The 25422-nt window shown below is 52.4% G+C and overlaps 1 protein-coding gene across 1 annotated transcript in view; it reads left to right on the plus strand.

Moving 5' to 3' along the window:
- Positions 1-1446: 1446 nt before the first annotated feature.
- The window catches only part of ACSF3 (acyl-CoA synthetase family member 3), a 70578-nt gene continuing 46602 nt past the window's right edge, over positions 1447-25422 (plus strand). The window contains 8 exon segments of the mRNA XM_075715270.1: positions 1447-1462; positions 4753-5484; positions 6957-7112; positions 15854-15886; positions 15888-15929; positions 17621-17775; positions 18256-18401; positions 24381-24493. Of these exon segments, the coding sequence (XP_075571385.1) occupies positions 4783-5484; positions 6957-7112; positions 15854-15886; positions 15888-15929; positions 17621-17775; positions 18256-18401; positions 24381-24493 (1347 nt within the window). The 5' untranslated portion in view covers positions 1447-1462; positions 4753-4782.

Here is a 25422-nt window from a genome sequence, read left to right on the forward strand (position 1 = left end):
GTGTGTCCACGGGATGTCTGTGTGTCCATGGGATGGCTGTATGTCCCTGGCATGGCTGTGTGTCCACGGGATGTCTGTGTGTCTGCAGGATGGCTGTGTGTCCACGGGATGTCTGTGTGTCCATGGGATGTCTGTGTGTCCATGGGATGTCTGTGTGTCCATGGCATGGCTGTGTGTCCATGGCATGGCTGTGCATCCATGGGATGTCTGTGTGTCCATGGCATGGCTGTGTGTCCATGGGATGTCTGTGTGTCTGCAGGATGGCTGTGTGTCCATGGGATGTCTGTGTGTCCATGGGATGTCTGTGCGTCCATGGCATGGCTGTGCATCCATGGGATGTATGCGTGTCCATGGGATGTCTGTGTGTCCATGGCATGGCTGTGTGTCCATGGGATGTCTGTGTGTCCATGCAGATGTCTGTGTGTCCACGGGATGTCTGTGTGTCCCTGGGATGTCTGTGTGTCCACGGGATGTCTGTGTGTCCCTGGGATGTCTGTGTGTCCACACAATGTCTGTGTGTCCACGGGATGTCTGCGTGTCCACGGGATGTCTGCGTGTCCATGGGATGTCTGCGTGTCCACGGGATGTCTGCGTGTCCATGGGATGTCTGTGTGTCCACAGGATGTCTGTGTGTCCCTGGGATGTCTGTGTGTCCACACAATGTCTGTGTGTCCATGGGATGTCTGCGTGTCCACGGGATGTCTGCGTGTCCATGGGATGTCTGTGTGTCCACAGGATGTCTCTGTGTCCCTGGGATGTCTGTGTGTCCACACAATGTCTGTGTGTCCATGGGATGTCTCTGTGTCCACGGGATGTCTGTGTGTCCCTGGGATGTCTGTGTGTCCATGCAGATGTCTGTGTGTCCACGGGATGTCTGTGTGTCCCTGGGATGTCTGTGTGTCCATGCAGATGTCTGTGTGTCCACGGGATGTCTGTGTGTCCCTGGGATGTCTGTGTGTCCACGGGATGTCTGTGTGTCCCTGGGATGTCTGTGTGTCCACACAATGTCTGTGTGTCCATGGGATGTCTCTGTGTCCCTGGGATGTCTGCGTGTCCACACGACGTCTGTGCGTCCCCAGGACGTCCATCCCCCCAGAAGGCCCCGTGGGTCCGGGCTCTGCGCAGGGCCCAGGCCATTCCTCAGACACGCTGAGATCCCCCCTGGCAGGGCTGCAGCTCCGTGACGTCATGGACACCCGCCCGTGACATCAGAGGATGCCGTGGTGATGCCGCAGGGGGCTGCTGTGACATCAGAGGAACGCTGTGACGCCAGCGGTGGACGTCGGCCCGGCGGCGCGACCAGCCCCGCCCGCCGTGGGTGGTTTGGGGCCAATTCCCCATAAAACGGGTGCGGGGCCGGGGGGGGGAACGTTCGGGCGCGGAACGCGCGGGCCGCGGGGCCGCGTTTCCGCCGGGGCCCGTTCGCGGGCGGACCGGTCCCCCGGGTGCGCGGTGCCGCCAGGTGAGGCCCCGCCGGGGCTGCGGGAGGCGGCAGCGGGGCGCGGGGGCCCGCAGCGGGCCCGGCCGGTCCCGTAACCCGGGGCGAGCCGTGGGCCGGCGCCCTTGGGCCCGGCGGGGCCAGTGAAGGAGGTGGGGGGGGGCGGTGTCGCGATTAACGGTGGTTTTAATTAAAGTGTAATAAACATCCCCTCCTGTCGGGCCGCGCAGGAGCGGCCAGGCTCGGCTGTGGCTCCGGGCCGGCCCCTGCGGGGGGGGGCAGCGCCCTTCGCTCCCGGGACACGAGGGGAGGCTGCGGCAGGGCCGTGCCTCGGCTCCGGCCTGGCGAGGCCGAGCTTCCCCCTCCGTAGCTCGGAAATCCCGGGGTGAAGGATTTTCCTGCTGCTGCTCTGAGGTTTCATGTGAGTAGGGCGAGGGGCAGAGAGCTGGAGGGTGGAAATCCTGCCTGGGAGGAGAGGAGAATAAAGCCGATCCTCCTCAGCAGAGATGCGGGGCGTGGGGTCTGCAGCGCTTCGGCCTCGCGCCTTCCATCGCCGCCGCGCTTGGCGGTGGTTTTGTCGTGCCGGGAGCTGGCATGAGCTTCCCCAACCGCTTTCGTTTCTTACTTTAGTCATAGGAGGCTGGGGGTTCAGCCTTCTCCTCCAAGGCAGCAAAGGCTCACCTGCTGCGCTGCCATGAGCTTCTGCCCCCAGCGACAAATTTCATATTCAGGAGTGCTCTGCCAGAGCCTGCGTTACCGGTTATCGCTGAGCAACAGCGGATAAAGGGCGCAGTCCCTGGTGTCGCTTCACCCCGTCCCGAGTGTCTGTAAGTCCGCACACACCCAGTCGACACTCGCTTTCTGATGCCCGTAAATGCACAGGCCTGGCTAAAGGTGCCGCTGTTTATTGTTCCATTAAATCTGGCGCTGTGGTGAGAAGGGGATAATGGAATTTTTTGGAAGTGGCTGTTCTGAAGCAGCAGCTAACACCTGCTCCGGGAGCCGTGCGAGGAACGGCGAGTACGCCAAGTGCACTTAGCTGGGCTGGAGCACAGCGTGATGCTGGCAAACGCTCGCTTCCAATTAAGGCCCCTCTTAACGTTTGGGGCATTAACATCTCGGCCTTGGGTGCAGCTTGGGAGGAGGTGATTCGGTTTAGGTTACGGATGGTGTTTTTATTTTATATTTACTCTCTACAGAGAAATGGAAAGATGTCATGCGAGCTTTGTCGGGACCTGTTTTGGTTTTTTTCCATCCTGATGGTATATGTCATGAGCGCACATGGTTACCACGCTCTGGGTTTAAAGCCTCTCCCCCCCCCAGATGTTTCCGCACTAAATCACAAGTTTCTTTTGCAGAAGCAGAAATTGAGGTCGATATGCAAAAGAAAATAACGTGCAAAGCCAGTGTTTGGCTGGAGAAATGCTCTGAAGGTCGATGGGAGAGTCTGCAGGTCTCGCAGCTACGTCTGTGCAGAAATAAACACTTGCCTCCGTTGGTGGGTGCTGCCTGTGGACATGTCTGAGCAGCCCGAGCCAGGTTAAGCCACGCTCAGCTTGTCCCTGAGTAGCTGCCAGTTCTCTGGATCCTTTTTGTTTCAGCTCCTCCCCATGGTGGGAAGCTGAGCTGGGAGGCTAGTTGAGTTGAGCTGCTCCACTAATAGGCATTTATAAAAAAAAATTTGTAAAAATTCAAGTCGTTATTGCCAGCGTCAAGGAAGTGTCACATATGCTTTTACAAAGCGAGAAGTTGCCATCCTTTGGCTATCGCCTCGTGTCGTAGTATCTCTCTGGGGATACTTGTGGTGGTGGTTAATAGCAGCCATTAGATAGCCCATGCAGTAAAGCCCTTTTTCTTCTGCCACAGCCCTGTTCTTGCCTCTCGGCTCCCCTGTTGGCGTCGGTGACGGCCTCTGTATGGAGAGGGTGCTTGTTCCTGATGAGCTTCCAGCTAGAGCTCCGGGCTCTGTGCAGAGCAGGTCAGGATTCTTCCAAGGCAACTCCTCGGCCCTCTCAATTTATCGCTTCTTCCCCTCGTCTCTGGTGTACCAGCGGTCTCCCCTGCAGAGTGGTCCTGTAGTCCCATTTCCCCATTATATTCTTATGGGATTTTTGCACCGTGCGTTAACTTTTTCCCCTCATGGTTCAGTGAGATGCTCCAAGCAGCGTCCGATACTATTACACACGTCTTTCCCTTTGAAAGGGAGAGCGTGATGAAAAGAGGGGTAAAGAGCAAACTTCAGGCACTTCTTACCAGTTACCAAAAGAGCTTTTTTGCTAACTTCTCCCTTGAGCGGATAGGTTGATGTCATCGTGCTGTCTAAGCACAAAGGCAGAATGCACGACATTTGTGCCAGCCCATGATCTTCCCGTAAAGCCTTTAATGGTGCCGGTACGCCTCCCCGTTCCTTTTTGGAGATTTTTCTCTGTTGCAATGCCCCTGTGCATCACGTCACCGCTGTGGCAGAGGGGCCGGGCTGATGGTTGGGTTGGGCTCAGGTCAAGCTCTGGCTGCCCTGTTAGAGCCCTGGTGCCACAGCTGAGCTTGTCCCGATGCTCTGCTCGGCTCCAGGTGCTGCCTGGTTGGTACTTTCAGAAGTAACAAGCCCACGGGTTAGCGTGTGCAGGGCTGCGCTTCCCTGCTGCTGTTTGCTGGGCAAACCAGCTGCTCCCTGCGGGGAGGGTTCCTGCTGCCTGTGGCTGTTTGGGAGCTGTTAACCACTCGGTCTGTCACGTAAGAAAGCTTTTGAGCTGAAGCGGTGTCTGTGATGGATGACCCGTTAGGTGGCAGGGTTTGGGCACTTTCCTCTACTTAGATGTGCTATTGCTCGGAGGAAAGCTCACGCAGGAAACGATCCGCTGGACTAGACCTCAAGAGGTCTGGATTTCACGTCTAGCTCCGTGCTGCCTGACTCGATGCACAGAGCAAGGCAGTGGTTTACCAAAGTGGTGGAAACTGCAAACTGAGAGCTAGGTACTGGTGTCTTTAATTTCTTTAAATGCTGGTCCCACTGAGTTAGCATGGCACCTCAAGTAGCCACTACTTAGTGTCCTAATATTACCGATCGATGAAAGCTATTTCATAATTTAAGTTAGACTGTTTTTTAGGGTTGCGGAGGCTGCGTACGGAAGGGTCTCTGTCTCCTGTTCCATCCGCACGGGGCCTGGCACACTGGGGATGCGGCAGTCTGAACCATAAACATTAATAATACAGTGGGTATTATTCAAATGAAGGCTGCCACTTTTCCTTTGTGGGAATAAACCCTTGGGTAATCGCTGCACATACTTATCTGTTCCTATAATTGCTTTCTGCAGAATCACTTCAAAACAAGCAGTGCTGGCAGGATGCTGGTCTCCCTGCTCTTCCCCCAAGCGAGCCGGTCTCTCCGATGCCTCATCCAGGACGTGCGCCGTTGCCGATGGGGGTTGCGTGGCCAGAAAAGGTCTGGCTGTCCCCGCAGGGGTCTGCAAACCACCCGGGCAGCCTACAGCAGTGACGTTACCCCCGTCTTCACTAGGGCTTTGGCTTTCGGTGATAAAGTCGCTATCATTGACCAAAGCGGCGAGCACACTTACAGGGACCTTCTCAACCAGAGCCTGCGCTTGTCCCAGGAGATCTGTAGAGCCCTGGAGTGCTCCAGCAGGGACTTGAAGGAAGAGAGGATCTCATTTTTGTGTCCCAATGATGCCTCGTATGTGGTGGCCCAGTGGGCTTCCTGGATGAGCGGGGGCATAGCGGTACCCCTTTACAAGAAACACCCCGTGCAGGAACTGGAGTACGTGATTCAGGATTCGCAGAGCGCTCTAGTCATCGCGGCAGAGGAATATGTGGGGAAAATAGCCCCTAGCGCTGAGAAGCTGGGAGTCCCGCTTCTGCCGCTTCTTCGGTCTCATAGTGATGGATCCGCAAGTCATGCAGCAGTGGAAGAGGGTCCCTTGACAACCTGCTCCTCCTGGAAAGACAGAGGAGCCATGATAATCTACACCAGTGGGACGACGGGAAGACCGAAAGGTGTCCTCAGCACCCATGAGAACGTGCAAGCCGTGGTGAGTGCTGCTTTCCCTCTGCAAAGCTCGTGTCAAGTGACAGGGTCTGGGTCTTCAGAGGTCATTTTGGGGTTGCGAACCCCCAAAGCACAACGCGCCTTACCACAACCGAATTCCTGCACAGAGCTGTGGGGCTGTATCTTGAAAGTCCTCAACACTTTTAAGGTGAACACACAGGAGAGCGTTTGAGGCTCTAAACCTTGTCCTTCTGGTGTTGCTGTGCTGCAGCTGCAGCCGGGGGCAGAGGGACTCTTCTTGCTTTCCTGAAAAGCAGAAGGGATGAGACCTGTTGTAAAAATACTGCTTTCTTTGCAGTTTGCTTTTCTTCACTGCGCCTAGGAAAGAATCTTTGCCCCTAATTGGAATGTAACTTAGCCCAGCCCAGTACAGTACTGTGTGAAGTCTGTGCATTATTCAGCTATATATCCCCAAGGCAAAAAACCCATTAGCTCTCCGAGCCAAAAGGAATTAAAAGTTTGAATGAACCTGCTGACTACCTCACCAGTTGGTTATCACTGCCTGCAACTGATAGAATCATGCCATTAGGGAAAAAGGGCAGGGAATACATCGTGCCTTACGGACGCCTCCGAGAGCTTGCGTTGCTCTGGGTGCTCAGACGCTGCAATGTCGGGAGTGGTATGAAAGCCTTGATGGATAGAGCCAGGGCTTGGCTATATTGGGCAAAGAATCTGTTCCCTTACAAATATGCTGATCATTTGGGAGGTGGCCTGAGCAGTCACCGTCTTTTGTGCTGTCTTGCCGAAAGCCTAAAACCTCCTCCCTGCCCTGTGGAAGAGGGTTGCAAATGACATGACTAAATTCCACTGTTCAAATGCTTTTTTATTTTTAGATGGCTGGAAATAAGCTTTCCAGTTGCTAACGATGGGCTCTGAAGGGCATTGTTCACCCAGAAGCCTGAGGTCTAATGCTTCATAGCAGAGTATTTTAGAAGCTGGATATACTCATTTTTTTTTTTTACTAACATGAAGCCTACTTTCTGTTTATCAGACAGTGATTTTCTGCTCCTACTGACTATGCCTTTTACAGGCGCTAAAAGCCCAATGTCATCAGTGTCCAAACTACGTAAACAGAGTTCTGGGGTAAATTAGTGGGTTTGGTTACTGTTTCTGCCAGCTCTGCCTGTGCAGCAGCAGGCTGATAATTTTGTAGGTCCTACTTGAAATCATTGTTGACCGTTTCTCAGTAGTGAGGAAGGACTTTGCTGATATATGTGAAGGTATGTACCGACAAGATGCAGAAGGTGTTCCTCTTGTATTCTGCTCTTGTGGTGGGAATTTTGCTCATGCTGACCCTAAAGGAAAGATTTTTATGCCCAGGCGTCGTTCCAGGAAGTCTGGGATTTCTGCCGCCAGCTGTACCCAGGGGACCTGGGGCCTGGATGCCTCGGGCTTTTCAAGCGGTGAGGGTCTTTCCTCCTGCCCTAACGCTGGGTCGTATGTTTTCTTCTGCAGACCACAGGGCTGGTTGAAAAATGGGAGTGGAAGAAGGAGGATGTTATTCTGCACGTGCTGCCTTTACATCATGTCCACGGGGTGATCAATAAGCTCCTCTGTCCTCTCTGGGTGGGAGCGACATGCATCATGTTACCCGAATTCAGCGCACAGATGGTAAGCCTGGAGGGATTGCGCGTTGTCTTTGAAATTCAGCGGCAAGACCCCATGCGTTGTAATTAGAGCAACTTTGGAAATAAGTTCTTAAAGAATTCCAGCCTCTTTAGCCACTGGCTGCATGCGGTTCACAAAGTGTCTGTTAAAAAATGTTTTCAGTTGGACACTCAGTCTGGGGTTAAGCGTGCTCCTCCGGAGGCTACAGCTTGTTTAAGCGTGACATATGCAATCGTAACGCTACGCTGCCTCTCCTCGTGATGCTGAGGGTCTCTGACTGGAGCTGGGCCCTCCTGAGCACCCACTAGGAGCATCTGCACCCAGAATGAGGGTTGTTAATTTTCTGGTCCCAGGAAAGGTGGAAATACTGGATTTTTCTCTTGCACGCTAGCAGTGTGCTGCTTGAAGCTATGCTGCTTGTTGGGTATTTCATTCATAGTAGGTCGCGTTTTCCCTTCCCATCCTATGTCCTCGGTGTTTTGTAGCACATTGCATGACAGAATGCAGGCTTTAGGGTTTCTTGCAGCCCAGATAAGAGGAAATACTGGTACTCATCACTTGTGTGGAAACATCGCTCTTCCTCTGCAGAGAAACGAGTGTTAACAGATCTGTCGGTTTAGACTCGGCGATATGAGAGGGAGTTTGCAAATCGAGAGCTTCTTGCAGCCTTGCAGGAAAGGTGGCAGGAGGGAAACCTTACTTGAATGCAGTAGAGACACGCTTATAATGTTATTTTCTAGCCGAGACAGGAAACACCAGTCCCAGTGCTCTGCTTCTCTTTTGTTCCTTGCAGCGATGGCAGGCAGCCGGCCTAAAGAGAGGAAGAAAAGGGACTAGAAAGAGGGCAACCAACAGTAAGGTAGTAGAGTTCCTGCAGTTACCGGCCGCTGGGATCCAGCACTGTTCATCGACGTCTCCCAGTGTCGTGGGTGGTGTGAGAGACGTTGGAGCCTGCAGCGTCACTGTTAAGGGAGCAGTTGGGTTTGCAGGTGCTGGTGTCGCCTCGTAGCAGAAAGGAAATGTGCATTGTCAGTGCAGAACTCCCTGGGAAAGTGAAAAGAGCCCGACAAGCCTGTGCTTTGTAACTAGACAGGCTGCTTTACCTGTTTATATTTATTCATATGCTGGGCGGCCTCGTCACGCTGAAAGGACAAAGTGCAAAAGTATGGGATGCACCCAGGAGCCTTTGGCTGTGCTGCTCTCAGGGGATGGGTGAGCCCGGGCTCTGATCCGAGCGACTGCAGGACCGCGTGATTCTTTGTTGCTTATTTCCGCTTCTCGGAGAAGCGACCACAGAAAATGCGCACTTCCTTTCTTGTTTCAAGATGGCCCTGACACCCGAACACCCAGTTGCTGCCTGAGCACTGATCCTTTTGGGGGGGGAGCAGCCCCAGAATCCCTGAGGGGCAGCTCTGCATTCCCATTTCCAAGGTAAATAGGAAGAAGGAGGTAGGGAGGTCGCCTGGCAAATGTAGCCAGTGCTGTCTCCTCAATGGTGGCTGCCCAGTTGTTTTCCCCTGTCTTTAGGGTGTCACCCTAAAAGCTCAGGGTGCAGCAGGGACACGTGCCCCACCAAAGCCGGGGCTGGGAGCATGCCCGGCGCTGGTGATGCTGGTGAGGCGGCCGAAGAGCGTGGTGGCAGCAGCCTGGAAGCAAGGCCCCTCTGGAGGGCGCGTTTCTCCACGTCCTGTGCCACCGGTGATGGATTGTCCCTTATACCCTTGTGTTTTTCTCCGCTCTGTCTCCCCCCGACATCTGCAAATCAATGAGCTGACGTTGAAGGATGGGTTCAGGTGCGGGGGAGCGGGACACCCCGCCTGCCTTCTCTGATCAAAGCTTTCCCCCAGACTTGACAACCAAGGGCAAGCGGGGACAGCGCCGGAGGGCGGCTGGTTGACCCTGAAGGTTGAACTTGGGCAGGGAGGTCGACGTGGCAAGCGCGCCTGTCGCAGCGAGGGCTGTTCCGAGGGCGCTCAGGTGCATTCGGGCTCTGAACGATGTCACTTGCTTTTCTATTTTTCTTTTTTTTTTTTTTTTTATTCCCTTTATTTTTCCGAGGGCCTCCCCTGGGAGCTGAAAGTGGTTTGATCGACACTACAAAGAAAGCACATGAGGGTAAATAAGGCTTTCTTGTGGAGTTTAATGCAGGCTGCCTTTCAGTTCCAGTCTATTTTCACCAGCTGTTTACAAAATGCCCTTTGCTACTGAAATCAGCTTTCAGAAAAGCAGCAGAGTTTCAGTGGAGGATTTTGCAAAAGGAGCCTGAGTTTTGCTGTGTGCTTTTTTTTTTTTTTTTTTTCCTTTGCTGCACCTTGAGAAAGCAGCCAATTATAGTGTGATATAAAGAAACTCGAATGGCAGCTAAAACACTTGACAGGCTGATCAAAACAAGGCTAGGAACTTACTCTCAACCTGCTGCAGACATATTTAGCCTTGAGTGATACTGGCAAGGGTTCAAGAGAACCGCAGCAGCATGCCCAATGTGTGTTTGGTTTCTAATCACTAACACTTCATTATACAAAATAAATACTTTATTATTACAGTGTTTATTAAATTACATAATTTGCGGCATGCCTTATAGTCGTGGATACAGATGCCAGTCTGGTTTCGGTGGTGGTAGTAATGCTCTTTTTCTCCCTTAGTTAGAAGACATTTCAGGCCCCGGACCAAGGCTTGCTTGTTGTTCCCTGCAGTGCAGTGTTAGGAGGTGGCATCTTTCAGACCCTTCCGTCTGCTTTTGGTAGCTGTCCAAGGAAAGGTTAAAAATCAAGCCTGTGGAGTAACCCCAGTGTCCTGACCAACATCCACTCTGTTACTAAAACAGCATCTGATGTCCGCGGCTGCGTGCAAGCTATTGCTGAGGCCACAAGGGCTCATTAAAGTGTATTGAGATGCCTCAAGCGTGAAAGTTGCTGCATAAAATCAGATTCTTTTTATTAAATGAGGACATCCATTACTTTGCACTAGCTACTGTACATGGTATAATTTACTTTATAGCACCATCTGTAAAGAATGTCTTGCTTAAGCTTTTTGTAGCATCTTTTTATTGTAAGTTATTAAAAAATATGGCTGCATCTATTAATCATTTATTAATAAAGGGTTTATAAATGGACCCTTAATTTTCAGCGTTACAGGTCTCTCGCATGTGAAGCCCTCCGGAACGTGTACGCTCCTTGGGGTGCGGCGCGTCTCCCCGGGGAGCCCTTCTCGGGCCGCTGCCTGGAGGCCGTGGGCGCAGCACCCAGTGCTCCCGGCTGTGCTGCTGTGGTGCTCGGGAATGACGGTGCTGACTGTGGGGGGAGGCGTTTCCGCGCTGCTGGGGGCACGTGGACTTGGAGCGGGCAGGAGAACAGCAGTGAGCCAGAAAGCATTTTCCTCCCGGCAGCTGTGTGGGGCGAGGGTAGCGCTGATGTTGTTGTTAGGTGGGTGTTGGTCTCTTCTCCCAAGGAACAAGTGATAGGACGAGAGGAAATGGGCTCAAGCTGCGTCAGGGGAGGTTTAGATTGGATATTAGGAGAAATTTCTTCAGGGAAAGAGTGGTCAAGCACTGGAACAGGCTGCCCAGAGAGGTGGTGGAGTCCCCATCCCTGGAGCGGTTCAAAAAATGGGCAGAGGTGGCACTTTGGGACATGGCTTAGTGGGCACAGTGGGGTTGGGTTGATGGTTGGACTGATGATCTCAGAGATCCTTTCCAGCCTTAATGATTCCTAGTTTTTACTTTCATTAAAAAATAATCCAGCCCCCAAGCCAGGAAACATGAAATTATTCCTCTCCCTTTAATTGGTTTAGTGGTGGACTTGGCAGTGTTAGGTTAATGGTTGGACTGGATGATCTTAAAGGTCTTTTCCAACCTAAATGATTTGATGATTCTATAATTTTTCTTTTTTTCTAAGGGTGAGAACTGGGAGGGCAGAAACCTTTAGAGCCAGAGCAAGCTGCAGCCTAAGCATCCCGATACGATCCTCCCATTGTAACTTGCTTCCAAGCTGAGTTTACTTTTCCGGCTGCGCTGTTCCTGTTTGCAGGCAGCCAGCACTTCTCAGCCGCTTCTGAACCTGTTTGAAATGCCCGCCTTTCTTTCTTATGCAGGGGTAGAGGTTTTAAAAATGCTGGATTTGTACAGTTTTTGGGCAAGTTGGTGGCCGGAGGAGAAGAGATTAATGCCTCTGCTTAAGGAAGGAGTACAAGGCGAGCCTTCTCCTTGCTGGGCATCAGAGAAAGCCCTTTTCTGCGAAAAAGCAAGCGCTTTTTTGAAGGCCTCTGCGAGCATCGGGGTTTGCACCAAGCAGACATTAGAGCATCCATTCCCCAGTGACTCCCTCTCTCAGTCTCCCTTCTCCGCATCGATTCAGTGGTGGCGGCTGAGGCTGAGCACACGCTGCGCTGTGACTGTTACTCGATGCAAACGTCAGCAGGTCTGGAGAGACAGACCCAGGGAAGCCGGGCCTCCTCCGTGCCGGTGCTTTTGCCACGGCAGTCGCATGTCAGCAGCCCCGTTCCGGACCGGGACCCGGCTGCGCCCGGGCACCCTGCGGACAGGAGCCTTTTGGAGTGAGTCGTGAGGTCAGTGTCTGCTTTGCAGGATCCTCTGCTGAGGCTTTCGGCCGATGTGGATCCACTCTGAGTTTGAACGATGGGACCTGCTTGTCTTTGCCTTGCACCACCTCTGATCTCTCATCTTAAGGGATGTTCTGATAGCAAAAGGCTCCCTTGTCAGCTCTTTGCATTGATAAACGTGAGATCGGATCCCAGGAGGTCTTTCAGTCTTAAGTGCAGAGTGGGAAATAAAAAGTGTTCATAATTATGAAGGAAAAAATTTGCTGTGATGGGGGAAGCTTATAGAAGTCTGGACTCTGTGGGACCTGGTTGGGGCATGCGCTGCCCGCTTGGCTCTGCTGGGCAGGTTTTGAGCTGTGGCGTGCTGCCTGCAGAATGACAACGCTGTCTGTACCCTGCAACCGCTTCCACGATAAATATGCTGAGATGCAGATTTATTGCCCTAAAGTTCCAAAAGGAGCTGTTGTGTTGGTGCCAGCGTTACTGCGCGTCTGACTTGAGGTGCCTCCGAGGTTCAAGCCCTCTAAAAACCATACCCGGTTTTACAATGTCACACGCGAAGCCATCAAAATCGTTAATTTTATTTGGACCTTTCTTTCTAGGCATTTGTCCTGATGGGAATGATGAATGCGCAAAGCTAGTGTGTGATTTGGGACTAATTCCCCCGCCGTGCTGCAAGCACGCTGTCACCCGTGGCAGCTTTTTCCCCCGTGGTGGGAGGGAGCCGCAGCCCTGATGCTCGTCGAGGTTTTGCGCGTGAGGTGTTGCTCTGGGGTCGCTGCCGCATCGCATGGTTACACCCCTGACTTCTTCGTGAAGACCAGCAGCCTGTGCTACATCCGCGAGCGAACCGTTTGTCCTTGCTGCTGCTGTTATCTGTGCGAACCAGGCTGGGCGCTGATGCTTTATACCTCCGCTGGGCTGTGTGGGGAGATCTATGGCTCGGCAGTCACGGTTGCCTCCGGGAAGGAGAAGTGTGCACCGCAGTGAGCCTCTCCCCTGGATCCCTCGCTTCTGCAAACATCGCTTTGGGCAGCTCTTTTAGCTTATTTTTAAAAGAAGAGCAAATCCAAGCAGAGGAGGCTGATCCCCAATAACCAAGCACGGCTAAGACGCTGCTGGTAGCGTGCTGGGGATTGCGTCTCCCATCCAGTTTCAGCTGGAGAACGGCAATTGTCTTTTCATCCATTAATGGGAGGCTTCAGAGGAGTAATTTTAGTTCAGACTCAAAGAGGAGTCGGTGGAGGGAGGAGCAGGTCACTAGTGAATGCATTATGTTTGATCACTTCTCACAGACCTGGCTTTAAAAAGTTAGAGTTTTTCTTCCCGTCTCCCCAGATCTGCCGTCTGTCCTCAGCATCTGTTACGGAGTAATGTCTTTTGATGTGTGTGGGGAAATACAAAAAAATGGAACCAGAGCCTGTCATATTTACTTATATTACCAGGTCCCAGGGAAAGCACTTGCTCCTTTCAGTATGCCTGCAGCATAGGAAGGGTTTAAAAGCTTCAGCCTGGAATGCGGAGGGGCCATCAAACTGCGCTGATGAATAAATGATTAAAACCAGAGTCACGCAGAGCGCAAACAGTTTGGGGTTATAACAGACATGAGACGAAGCCACCGAGGGCCTGATTTCCCTTTGAAGAGAAGAATGTTTCCCTCTCTGCGTATTGCTCACGAAGCCACCGCGGCTCAGTCCTCAGCAGAGAGCAGAGCTCCCCTTGATGCTCTTCCGTCTCCCGTCATGCCCATCTGCCTTTGTCGGGGATAAAGCGACGCCGGCCGCGGGCGCGCGGTCCTGCCATCCCTTCGGTGCTTCTGCGGCGTTACGGGAGCTTTCTGGCCTCGGCGTTAGGCGCGGGGTCTTGCCGAACGCGGAGCTGGTTCGGCTGCAGCCGCGTTGCTGCCTGTTCCTCTCGCAGACGCTCCGAAAATTGCAGGCAGCCCTTTTCCTCGCTGGCGGTGCTACCCCCGTGGCAGCGATCGATGCAAAACACAAAACCCATCTCCCCGATCAAAAGGGAAGTAAAGGGATGATTTAACCTTGCATTAGGGGTATTGTTACTTTTGAAAAGGTTTAAAAAAAATTCAATAACAACTGAAAATGATACAATAATTTTATAGAAGAGAGGAGCTGTTGTATCCATCAATAGAGGCAGCAGCACAGGCTGTTAGCTATTTGTGGGCTGGTGGGAGAATCCATGCTGGTATTCGCTTCCTTGTCAGCTTTTGGGCATTTTTGCCTGCATCTCTTCTGGCTGGTTTTGGGAGTCTTGTATCGGATAAAGTCTTGCAAGATTTAGCACACAAATGGTTGTTGCCACCTTCTCTTCTTTTTTTTGCCTTAGAAGATGCCCAGATGTCGATCGATTCGGTGTTTTCTGTCTGGTTTCCAGCATTGCGCGTCTCCCTCTGAAGGTGAGGCCTCTGTAAAGGAAAAAAAAAAAAATTACTGCCTTTTCTCCTCTGTGTTTGCATCTCTTGCTTCAGGTGATCTTAGCAGGTTTGGAGGCTGGTTGGGAGGGTCGCTGTATGGAAGGACCATCTCTTGGAGCAGCTCGCATGTTCCTCCGTCGTGCCAGCTGTCTGCTGGAAGAAACACGTGGGAAAAATCTTACAGCTGTGTCTCACTGGGGTCGTTTTGTGCCCACTGGTGCAATTTTCCCCTTTTTTTCTTTTTGCATTTGCTGATGGCAAAATCCCGCTGGCCAGCCCGTGGAATTGCCCACATATGCTTTTGTGGAGTGGGAGGGGAAGAAAATCAGGAATGTCGGGCTGACGGGAAGGCTCTTGGGAACAGAAGGTCTTCCATTTCTTTGCTGGCTCAGGCAGCCCTGTCCTGTAAGCCTGCCCTGGGCTTTCGCTGCCGTTATTGCTGATGGGAAGCTGTGCCCCCTCTTGCTTTCTTGCAGTTAGAAACTTTTTGTTTCTAGCCCTTGTTTATCTTAAAAGGAATCTTGGTCCATCTCCTGAACATCTTCTGTCGGAAGACTGCTGCTTCCCTTGTGTCCGGTGAGCACTCGGTGCAAAGTCTGGCAGCCCTTGCTGTGTTTGCCTCCAGAATCCGTGGCTTTTTAAAAGCATTTGGAGTTCTGAGGTATCAGGTGAGCAAGATAAAATGAAATGATGGGCTGCCGATACCCTGTCTCCAGGTAATTGATGCGGTGACGGTGACACATGGGATAACAGAGGGGGAGATTGATTGTGCCGCTCTAAGCCCGATGGTGTTGGAGGATGCCGTGCGCTGGAAAGGCAAAGCTGGCCTTTTGCTGTGAGCCTGTCCAAGCCCCGGGATTGATTGATTAGTCCCAGATAACCAGACTTTCCCAGATCCTTCTCTCAAACCGTGAAGTTATAGTTATAAAACAGAAATAGCTGTTACAGCTGGCTGGGCAGGGACAAGCCCTCCGGACAGCTTGGGGTCTGCAGAGGGCTTGGGGGCTGCCAGCTTTGTACCGTGGCTCGGTGCTTAGTACCGTTAAAACACATGGGTAGGATCCAGATTTGGCTGAGCAGGAGCAGAGCAGGTGGAGATGTTTGGCTGTCAGCAGCTCACCCCAGCAGCTGGTGGCACAAATCCAAAGGCAGCTGCTTATCTTCAGGAAAGGGGCTGTTGCTGGGGCGAGTCGGACTGACACAGAAAAAGCTGCTCCCGTGGCTGGAGTGGCGGTAGGGAGGATTTTATCGGGGGCAGGAGCTGAGCAGGCGTGTGAGGACAGGGGACGTGGGGGTGCAAGAGAGGTCTCTGTCTTTTGGAGTGCTGCTTTTGGGTTTTTTTTTTTCAAATCCAAACCCATGTGAAAATAACTCTGTTGCATGCAGACTGGAAGTCTGCCTGCGCTCCCCACAGCTGCTCTGGACTTGTGAAGGCAACAAAAAAATCACACAGCAAGGACTGAGCAGCCCCGAGCATCTGTCTCCCTTCAATTCTTTCGGCGCAGTCCTGATCCCTGCTTGCCATCGCCCGTCTCTCCCTGCCCGAGGCGATGGCTCTCGGGAGCGTGAGGAGAGCAGGTCCGTGCATTCAGCCCCTGGCTTCGGAGAGATCCTTCTCCATCCTGCTGCCTCCAAATGGGAAAGATATTGGGGGGGTTGAAGAGAAAAAGAGCTTTGGGGAAAGAGGCTAGGAGGAGTATGGTAGGGGTTAGATCCTTCTAGATGCAATTTTGCCTATTCTGGCTTGGTTTAGGGGATCACGCTGGGAGGTGGGGGTTCTGCAAGGGAGTGCAATGTTCCCTCGCTGGGCATGTCGCCCATCGGTCTGGGCAAGTCGTGTTCCTCCTCTGCTTTCCCTGACACTGAGGGGATCTTGCAGCGCTCAAGTCCCAATTCCCGAGGTGTCCGGTGGGGGTTTCCACCTCGTGCATTTGCCTCACCCCATCGAGGAGCAGCTCTGGGCTGGGAGGCAGCGTGAACTCCCTTCTGTTCGGTGGGACGGTGCCTTTGTCGGATGTGTCCTGCTCTATTAAGAACAGCAACGTGATGGTGGTGGGTTTTTTTTTTCAGGAGCTGATTGTTCTGAAGCAGTGGAGTGAGAGACGCGGGGGGGGAGGCAGCGCCGACGCAGCGAAGTAGAAAGTAATGAAATGGAGCCCGAGCGAGCACGACGGAGGGGAAGGGGGCAGAGTGACAGCATGAAGGAGAATCACTTGTTCACCTTCAATCAATTCCTGCTTTTTCTCGCCCTTGCACGTGCCTGTGTGCAGCTGAGCGTGCGCAGGCAGGGAGGGGAGAGGCGGCACGCGTTGTCAGGAACTGTTAGGAAATACATTTGTCAACAGCGGGGCAGGGACCGGAGCGGGAGGAAAGAGACGGCCGTCACCGTAGCCTTTTATTTATTGATGGCTTTGGATCGTTCCTGTCTTGGGAAGAGCTTACCGAGGGGGAAGAGTGGTGAGGTTGTGGGAGAAATGGGCCCAACTGCAATATTTGTGGCTCCTACCCATTGCTAACTGCTCCCAGGTGGGGCTGCGCAGCCAGGGCAGCAGCCGGGGGTCTCTGGGTCTTCATCCCCCGCTCAGAGCAGGTGTTCCTGCAGTTCCTGCAGGATAGCAGGCATTGCAGCTGAAGAACGTCTGTCCCGCCAGGACCGTTCCTTTCGGGAAGAGTGCGGTTGGTGAAGCTGCCCTCCTGGCTAGCTGCTGTCTCCTGGCTGTCGCTGTTTTACCTGCACTTTCTGCTGGCTGATCTGATCTCACCAGAAGGTGACCATTTCCGCCGCAGTGGAGTCTCACCCCCAATTCCAGCGCGTGATATCTCTCTTCCCAGCCCTGCCATCCATCTTAAAAGCATTTCTCCCTCAAACGTTCGAGTCTGTGGGCTCCTACATGTGTATCGTGTTCTTCAGACATGGCGTAGTGTCTTTCCGAAGAAGAGCTCCCACGCTTTGAAAAACTGGTGGCTTTGTGTAGCCTCTGAAGAGCTGTGCACAAATAAGGGAATTAACTGATTCTGCCACAAGCTTATGTCTTTGTGAGCAAATTCTGGCTGTAACGTGACGGTACTAAAAAGTGCCTTTTCTTGTGCTCATTGAGAGTGAAAGCAGGTGGGTGATGCGCTGGTGGGATGAGAGAGTTGAATATTGTGCTTTGGGCAATAAGGGGCACGATGAGGGCTGGGAGCTGCTGTTCTGGACGTGGATGAGGTGCGTGCAGCAGGCTTCAAGTTGTTTGTACTTTCCAGAAGCCTTAGAGAGTGGATGTTTGACTGTTTGTGAGCAACCCAGGGTGGCTTTGCTTTGGACAAGTCTGTCGCACTCCTGTACCTCAGTTTCCCCTTGCACCATATGAAGGAGCAGTGGTGGGGCTCGCTGCCCCACGGAGCGTTTGCAGAACCATTGCTTGTCAACCTCTTCAGAGGGGTTGAGGAGTTAGCATGACAGCGCTGGCGATTGCTTCCCTCTACACTTTATACTGAGGTGTATTTTTATATGTGTGTATGTTCCCTTCCTTTCTAGGTTTGGAAGAAGTTCCTAAGCTCCCAAGCTCCCCGTATCAGTGTCTTCATGGCAGTGCCCACTATCTATGCCAAGCTGATAGAGTATTACGACAAGCATTTCTCTCAGCCGCAAGTCCGGGATTTTGTGCGTGCCTTTTGCCAGGAGAACATCAGGTAGGTGAGCGATGCCTCTCTGGGCACGGGCTGCTGGTGGCTGGCTGTCCCCACGGTGAATCTGCCGAGGTTTCTTTTCAGCATCACCTCTTTGTGGTGCTGGTTGTTGTGCTTTAGTGTCTCTTTGACAAGAACGAGCGTGACGTTATTTAATTATGAGCCACTCTTGCATGGTAAAGCCAGAAGGGGTCTGCATGCTCATTATATGTGTCACCCTACATAACACAAGCCTAAGGACTTTGTCCTGCAACCCAAGTTTGTACTGCAGTATCTCTCTCAAGAGGCTGTCCCATCTTAACTTACATCAGACAGAATCTTCTCTATGTGAGGAACATCCTTGGTAGCGGTTAAAAGGATTTTGGGGCTTCTGGCTTAAGGTTTTACATAGGAGCAGGCTTTACCTAACCCTGTGTTAGACTGCAAATTCCCTGGAGCAAAGGTGGTCTTGGATACTTTCTTATATGGCGTTTCCTTGTGCAGGTTAATGGTGTCGGGCTCAGCAGCCCTGCCTGTGCCTGTCCTGGAGAAGTGGAAGAGCATCACTGGGCACACGTTGCTGGAGAGGTATGGGATGACTGAGATCGGGATGGCGCTTTCTAACCCTTTGCATGGAGTCCGTGTCCCAGGTAGGAGTCTCTAGAGGGTGCCCACTGTTTGGAGGCGTTTGGCTGTGAAGTGCTCTTGGGTTTTCTCAGCACAGAGAATATACGTCTAATTACCGTTTGTCATGTTTGAGGAGCAGGCTCTGGTAGGAACAGTGATGCTGGTAGGGGAATTGGCATTGGGAAGCCAGGAGGGGGCATGGGTGTATGGGAAGTGGCTGGTGGGTTTCCCTGTGATCATGAGCCATGGTGGATTGGCAAAGCTGCGTGTGTAGAGCTCACAGTGGTGCACGCTGACCTGGCCAGCCAGGCTGGTTGTGTCCAGGAGGCAGAGTCCATATCGATGCTTTATTATGTCCAAGGTCTTAGCGAGTTCAAGGACGGTGATGGGACTGCATCTTCAGCTCCTGCTCTATGAAGTTGTGTTTGTGTGCAGTGTTGACACCGGATTCCCCACGCAGCAGTTCACGTCCAACCGATTGGTACTGAACATTTAAAATAGGATGTCTGCTCACGCTTATTTTAGTGCAAGTTTCTTGACTCTTCAGGAATTAGAAATTGTCACACCTCGTTATACACTCTGGTTCTGTTCTCTCCTTGTCTTCCCTCACTTCTCTTAGCTACACTTTGTGACTCCTCTCAATATCTGTAGTTTGTGTAACCTAGAAATAAATTGATCCGAAACGCTAAAAATATGAAATGCCCCCACCCTCCCTTTGGTTAAAAACGTGGCCATCTGTCTGCCGAGCATCGCAGCCCACCACTGTGCCACCTTCTCCTCCCCACGCGCTGTCTGCACAGGCATGGCACCGTTGTGCCGTCATGGTTGCCGGTGTCTTGGGGGACTGGTGTTACCCAGCGGGGCTGTCCTGGGCGTTGTGGCTTCCCACAGCAGCCCAGTCCCACCCCGGTGCTCCTGCAGGGATTGCACGGGGAGAGGAGAAGCCGCAGCTCCCCAGCACTGGCTCCTCAATCTGAGAGCAGCTCAGGGACAGCACGAAATGCAAACAAACTCTAGTTTACTTCTCCAGAGTTACTGCAGTTCCCCCAGCACAGCTCAGACAGTGTTCCCGTCCCCCAGGAGCCCCGTCCCTGCAGGCAGGAGGGGGAAGCAGGCAGGGAAACGAGATTCCCACCTGCATGAGCTCAAGCTCTCCGTGAGCCCCACGCCGCAGCGCGACGGTGCAAAGAGTGTTAGAATATCCGTGTGGCCTGGTTATATTTGCTTTTCATTCATCTTCAGGAGGGGAAATGAGTGGAGGCTCTAGAAATCTCCCAGGAGACAAAAGGAGAAAGGAAATAAGACTGAAAGCAACACGGGGAAGACAGACATTGGCACCCAGAAGGCTCCTACTCCAGAGATGGGTGGCCGTGCTCCTGAACAGAGCCAGGGCAGGGTCCCTGAGGGCACCGGGGTCTGCAGGGGAGCTGGTGACAAATCCTTTTGTGTGGCTACAAGCAGAGGGGCTGGGGATGAAGGCCGGCTGACCGTCACCCCAGCCGCCGTCCGGGGGCTCGCTGCAGCCCTGAGAGGGGTAAGAAGCATCTTGCAAAGGTGTGAATCGGTGAGAGACCTTACAGAAAGAGGGCTATAATTGAATAGGCTTGATTAATTTATTTCAGGAAGTGTCAGTTGGGAAGCAGATGGGTGAAGCTGAGGCGTAATTTACTGGAGCTGTGAAAAAGCTTTTGATATAGTACCCCATTAGAGGCTGGGATGTAAGGTCACCAGGTACCACAGAGCATCCAGTGCGAGAGAATCAACTGAGAAATGCAGCGATGGGCTGGGAACTGAGGCTGGGCAGGAGGAGGAGTGAAGCGTCCCGAGAAAAGACCTCAGGCGGCACTGGTGTTAGAGGGACAGATGTGGTGACCGCAGACCCATGTGCTGGCCAAAGTGATTACTAGCTTTATTTTGAAAAAGGAGCGCCGCGAGCGTGGCACTTGGCCCTGTGGGTAAGTCCGGGGATCCTCACACTTGCCAGGGGATTTCTCCTGGAGTGGAAGCAGCACATGTCCTTCTCCGCTGTTTCATGAGCCTCTGAGGAGAGGTGCTGGGGCTTCCCTCGCCCGCTGTCACCCTCCCGGTGTGGCTGGGGAAGGGTCGAGGCCACGTCACCCCCGTCACCACCGGTGTCTCTGGTGGTGTGGCACCGCTCTCCACCCGCAGCACAGGTTTGAAGGGGCAGGAGCAGGGGGGGGCTTTAATTTCCAGAAGAAGAAAAGATGAAAGATTTGAAAGATAAATGTTTGCTTGTATATGGTTAAAACCCTGCTTAAAATGCCTCTGTTTTCACCAGCTCTCATTCTAATCCCCCCGGTGCTGTTACTGTGAAGGGAGATGAATAATTCATGGCTGGAGAATGCCTCACTGGGCCTAATCACCACTTTAATTGGAGGTTTAGATCAGAGGCGGCTAATAGCTCCTACAGCGGGGACTCCGTGTATTGTTGACAGTGAGATCGTTGAGTGCCTTATCGTTGGCCTGTTTCAATTCTCCCAGGACACCGCCGCACATAACAGCATCCAGGTCCCCAGATACCGAAGGACACAGACCGCAGGGCCAATTAAATTTATCTGGGAAGAGCTGACAACTTTTTTAAACAGAGAGGAGAACCGGTGAAAGAATAATAGTGTCACTCCTTCCCGACTGCAGCCCGGCTGATGCCGGCTGAGATGGCACCGCGGGCACGTTGCCAGCATTTCTTAACGCTCAGGAGTCTGCAAATTGGAGAGAGCTGGGAGGGAGCGAGAGGGGAAGGAGCAGGGATTTCTCCCCGCTTTCCCCTCGGGATTATGGCTGGGGACAAAAGGAAGCCGGTGCTGAGTGTCGACCCCCTTCTGATCACCCCTGATTGCGGTCTCGATGAAGCCGGGACCTCCGGTGCTGTTCCTTTGGGAACGGGCTCAACCTTGCGCTGACCTGTTGGAGTCGGCACGGCGTGTATCTTGACATGGCAGATGGGCCTGAGAAGCTCTAGTCGTTGTCTTTGCACAAATTTTATTAATACTGTCAGGTTTGTGTAGCTCTAACAATGTTGTGAGGATTTTCAGCCTTTACAGATGTTGATTTCCTAGTTTGTCACTTTTCCTAAATACCAGAAAGCCTTTTCCAGACTGAATAGAAGGAAACAGCTGCCCATGAGGGACTTATTTTACATGTTGGTTTTACTTTAGCCAAGTAGGAAATAATTTGTAATGGTGATCTGAAACACTGTATGGGAAACACGTTGCCTTCTTTGGGTCTTCGGATTTGTCTGACAGCACTGTGCTGATCTTTGGTATTTCGTTCTCAAAGACTGAGACTAGAAACATCCCAGGTCAGGTTGGACGGGGCTCTGAGCACCCTGGTCTGGTTAAAGCTGTCCCTGCTCACTGCAGGGGTTGGGCTGGGTGGCCTGTAAAGGTCCCTTCTAACCCAAAGCATTCTATGATTCCATGACTCTATGATTCTAAGTGGGCACTAACCATTTAGTCCTGCTGCCCATGAAATCAGTCCGTTATATTTCTGCACTGAGGTCGGTAGCTTGCATGCAGGGAAGAAGCATCTTCCAGGAAGGCATCCATCTGATCTTGATTTGAAGGCTTCCAGAGATGGCAAATCCATGAGAGCCTGTGGCAGTTCATGGCACTGGTTGCTGCTCCCTCCATGAGCTTTGCAAGACTGGCTTTGCAGCATCTGCCTGCTGTCCCTCCCCACGTCTCGCAGGCAGGTCGGAGGCTCTTTGCACAAGGCGTTTTTCACACTGGAGAAAATGTTCCCCTAGAAGCCTAGAAGGTGGCTTCAAGCAAGCTTGACGTGCAAACGTTTGGCATGTTTTCCATGACTTGTAACTTGCTTTTTGAGTTCTCCTGGAGTCTACCATGGCAGGCAGCAGGATTTATGGGCTCAAGCTGCACCAGGGGAGGTTTAGGTTGGATATTAGGAAAAATTTCTTCACGGAAAGGGTAGTCAAGCATTGGAAGAGGCTGCCCAGGGAGGTGGTGGAGTCACCATCCCTGGAAGCATTCAAAAAACGGGTAGACGTGGCACTTTGGGACATGGTTTAGTCTAGTCTACCCTTGACTGGTTTAGTGTGGACTTGGCAGTGTAGGTTAATGGTTGGACTGGATGATCTTAAAGGGCTTTTCCAACCTAAACGGTTCGATGATTCTATGATTCTAGGTACCAGACTGTTTAAAATACACAAATACTTCTACATTGCGCCACGGGGCACTTTTCCTGGGGACTTCTCCTGGCACATGCTTCTCCCTCCTTACCCTGCCACAGTCATAGAATCATGGAATGCTTTGGGAAGGGACCTTTAGAGCTCATCCAGCCCAACCCCCTGCAGTGAGCAGGGACAGCTTTAACCAGACCAGGGTGCTCAGAGCCCCGTCCAACCTGGCCTGGGATGTTTCTAGGCCTCTGTCTCCGACTCCTGGCAGTGTCTGGCCATGAGAGGAGAGCAGCCCAAGCCATGCCTGTGGTAAGAGAAGGACCTGGCTGCGTGTTGGCTGACCTGATGAATGCCAAAGGCAATTTCAGGCTGAACAGACACACATCGCAGAACTGCCACGTCGCTTTCTGTTTATTTCTTGCCAGATTTGCTAATTGTTCGGGTAGTTTCGCTGCAATAAAATCTCACTCCCTCGTAGCCCATCTGCTCGTAGCTGATCCTGCAGGGATGCCATAAATCTGGGCTACGACGACATATCTATTTCCATGGCAACTGACCAATGTAGCAAACAAAATCATGATGTCACAGATATTGGATCTCCGGGACTTCAACGGGAGAATGAGACTAGGATAGGGAAAATGCCACTTGACCCCAAATGCCTGAAGCACGGGCGACAAGAAGAGAGCGCTGGGCTCCAGGTCCTGCACACCCTGCTCTAAGGACTTTCCAAAGTCAGGCTGATCCTGCTGCCTGAACAGCAGAGCTAGAAACCCCACCAACTGGAGACTCTCCTGGGGGGATGAAAAAAATAATCATGTCTTAAAATAAAGAATAGACTTAGCAAATTAAGCCTTGACCTGTCCAGTCCTCCTGAGCCGCAGGTTGCTCTGTGCTGACATCCCTCTGCACCCTGTGCAGGTTTGCATGCTCAGTGTTCCCGGCTTGCAGGGGATGAGAGGCACGGGCTTCATCTTGCAGTGATAGCTGTCTCGTGCCGTTGAAATGCGGAGCGAAACCTGCTGAGCCAGCAGATGCCCACAGCTCCTGGTGGCTGCTGAGCCTGGAGCCCCCCATCAGAGAGGTCGGAGGAGCAAAGCTGCCCTTTCCTCTGTGCTTTGGGATGCTCGCCCAGAAGAGCGGGCACTAAACCAAAGGGTGGGAATGCTGCAGGCTGCAGGTTGGGCAGCTCCGGGTCTCGGGACCGTCTTGGAGCTTAATAGCCGTCATTCGTGACACTGTGTCAGGTTCCCTGGCTTTGAAAATTGAAACCTGTGGAAGAATGGCGTGGCTTTGATCTCTGCTTTTCTCCTGTGATGTTTTATATACAGTGTATTGATGTCTTATAAAACTAAGATAATCCCTTGCAATTCTTATGCTGTTAAGCCTTTGCCTTCTCTGTCAGGTCCAGGCTACAGAGAAGCAGTGAGCCACCGTAGTAATCATCATGCTCTTTATTTTCACATCTTTGTGTAGGTTTCATGGTGCTTTTTTTTTTTTTTTAAAAAAAAAAAAAGACAGCTTCATTACTGAGCTACGAAGCTGTGCTGATGTCTTCAAAGACTGGCCAAGAGAGACTGTTCAGGGCTGGAGACCCGTTTGTTTTCCTAGGCGTTTCCAACACTGCCTGCTCAGCGAACAATGGCGTATTGCACCGCGGTGACACTTGCTCGCAGACATACCACGCGATCGAAGCCTTCCTGAAGGGTAACCCCCTGCTAGGCAGTTCTTTAGTGCCAGCACAGTCTGCAGATGCCATTGATAGACCAGCAGCTGCTCTTTTGCATCCCTGATTTTGTTGTTTCCCAGAGGCTGTCCACTGTTCCAGTCTTGTTTTCCTTTGCAGGTTCTGTGGGCACCCCGCTTCCAGGGGTGGAAGTGCGCATTGCCACTGAGACCTTGAAAAACGGTGGTCGCTCCTACACCGTCCATGCTCAGGGAGATGAAGACAGCACACAGGTAGCGCTCAGCATGTTTTCTGCTGCTTCGCTTTGTCTCATGAAAAGCTCTCTCCTCCCCAGCCCTTTGAAGCCCCAAGAATTGAGGTTGCTCTGCTGTTATCCCCAGGAACTCAGTGATGCTATTTAGCGTTTTCTCTTTCTTGTACTCATTTATGGCTTACTGTAGCCATGGTACTTTATGGACCACACAAGTGTTGTCCTTCCCTGCAAAGAGCAACATCTGAGAGGGAACAGCCCCCTGCGTGGGGGTGGGAGGGGAAGGCTGTGGTATAAGGGCTAGAGGCTATGGTATAAGAAGATGATATTGTGTCTGCTGAGGCTGTTGATGGCCCAGAGGAAGGTGATGGGTTAAGCAGTGCCTGGCCTTTGAAAGCCAGGTCAAAAAGTTGAAGTCTACTGCAGAAGGTAAGAACAAGGCATTGACAGGAATTCAGATAGACCCTACTCTGGTCTACAGAGTCACTAAATAGTCTGGAGGAGAGGATGAGTGCTGAAAAACCCAGAAATGGGGTTGGTGTTTATTTCGCTGGGTTTGATTGGGGTTTTAGCACTGAGAATTGGAAGGACAGGACTGGTGGCCTTGGGGGTTGCGTTTGTTTCAAAATGGCACAGGGGGAAACCCATCAGGCTTCCATGAAAGTCCAGCTCCGTGCCGAGCTCCCACTGCCAGGTGATATGTGCACCAGCAGTTCTGGTATCTCAGAAGTCAGATATCCCTGATGGGGAAGCGGTCGGACCCCTTTCCCCATGAGCTGCCCCCATGTTGGGGTGCTGTGTGTTCCCCGTGGCAGAATTAGCCCCCAGCCCGAGGTCCAGGGTGTCCTGCTGCCTCAGCCCCTTTCTCTCCCCGCAGAAACGGCTAACCAGGGTCTGCATTCCTGCCACGTCTCCTTTGCACCCTCATTGCGGGTGCAGGTCACGTCGCCT

The sequence above is a fragment of the Pelecanus crispus genome, chromosome 8 (assembly GCF_030463565.1).
Source record: "Pelecanus crispus isolate bPelCri1 chromosome 8, bPelCri1.pri, whole genome shotgun sequence".
Lineage (NCBI taxonomy): Eukaryota > Metazoa > Chordata > Aves > Pelecaniformes > Pelecanidae > Pelecanus > Pelecanus crispus.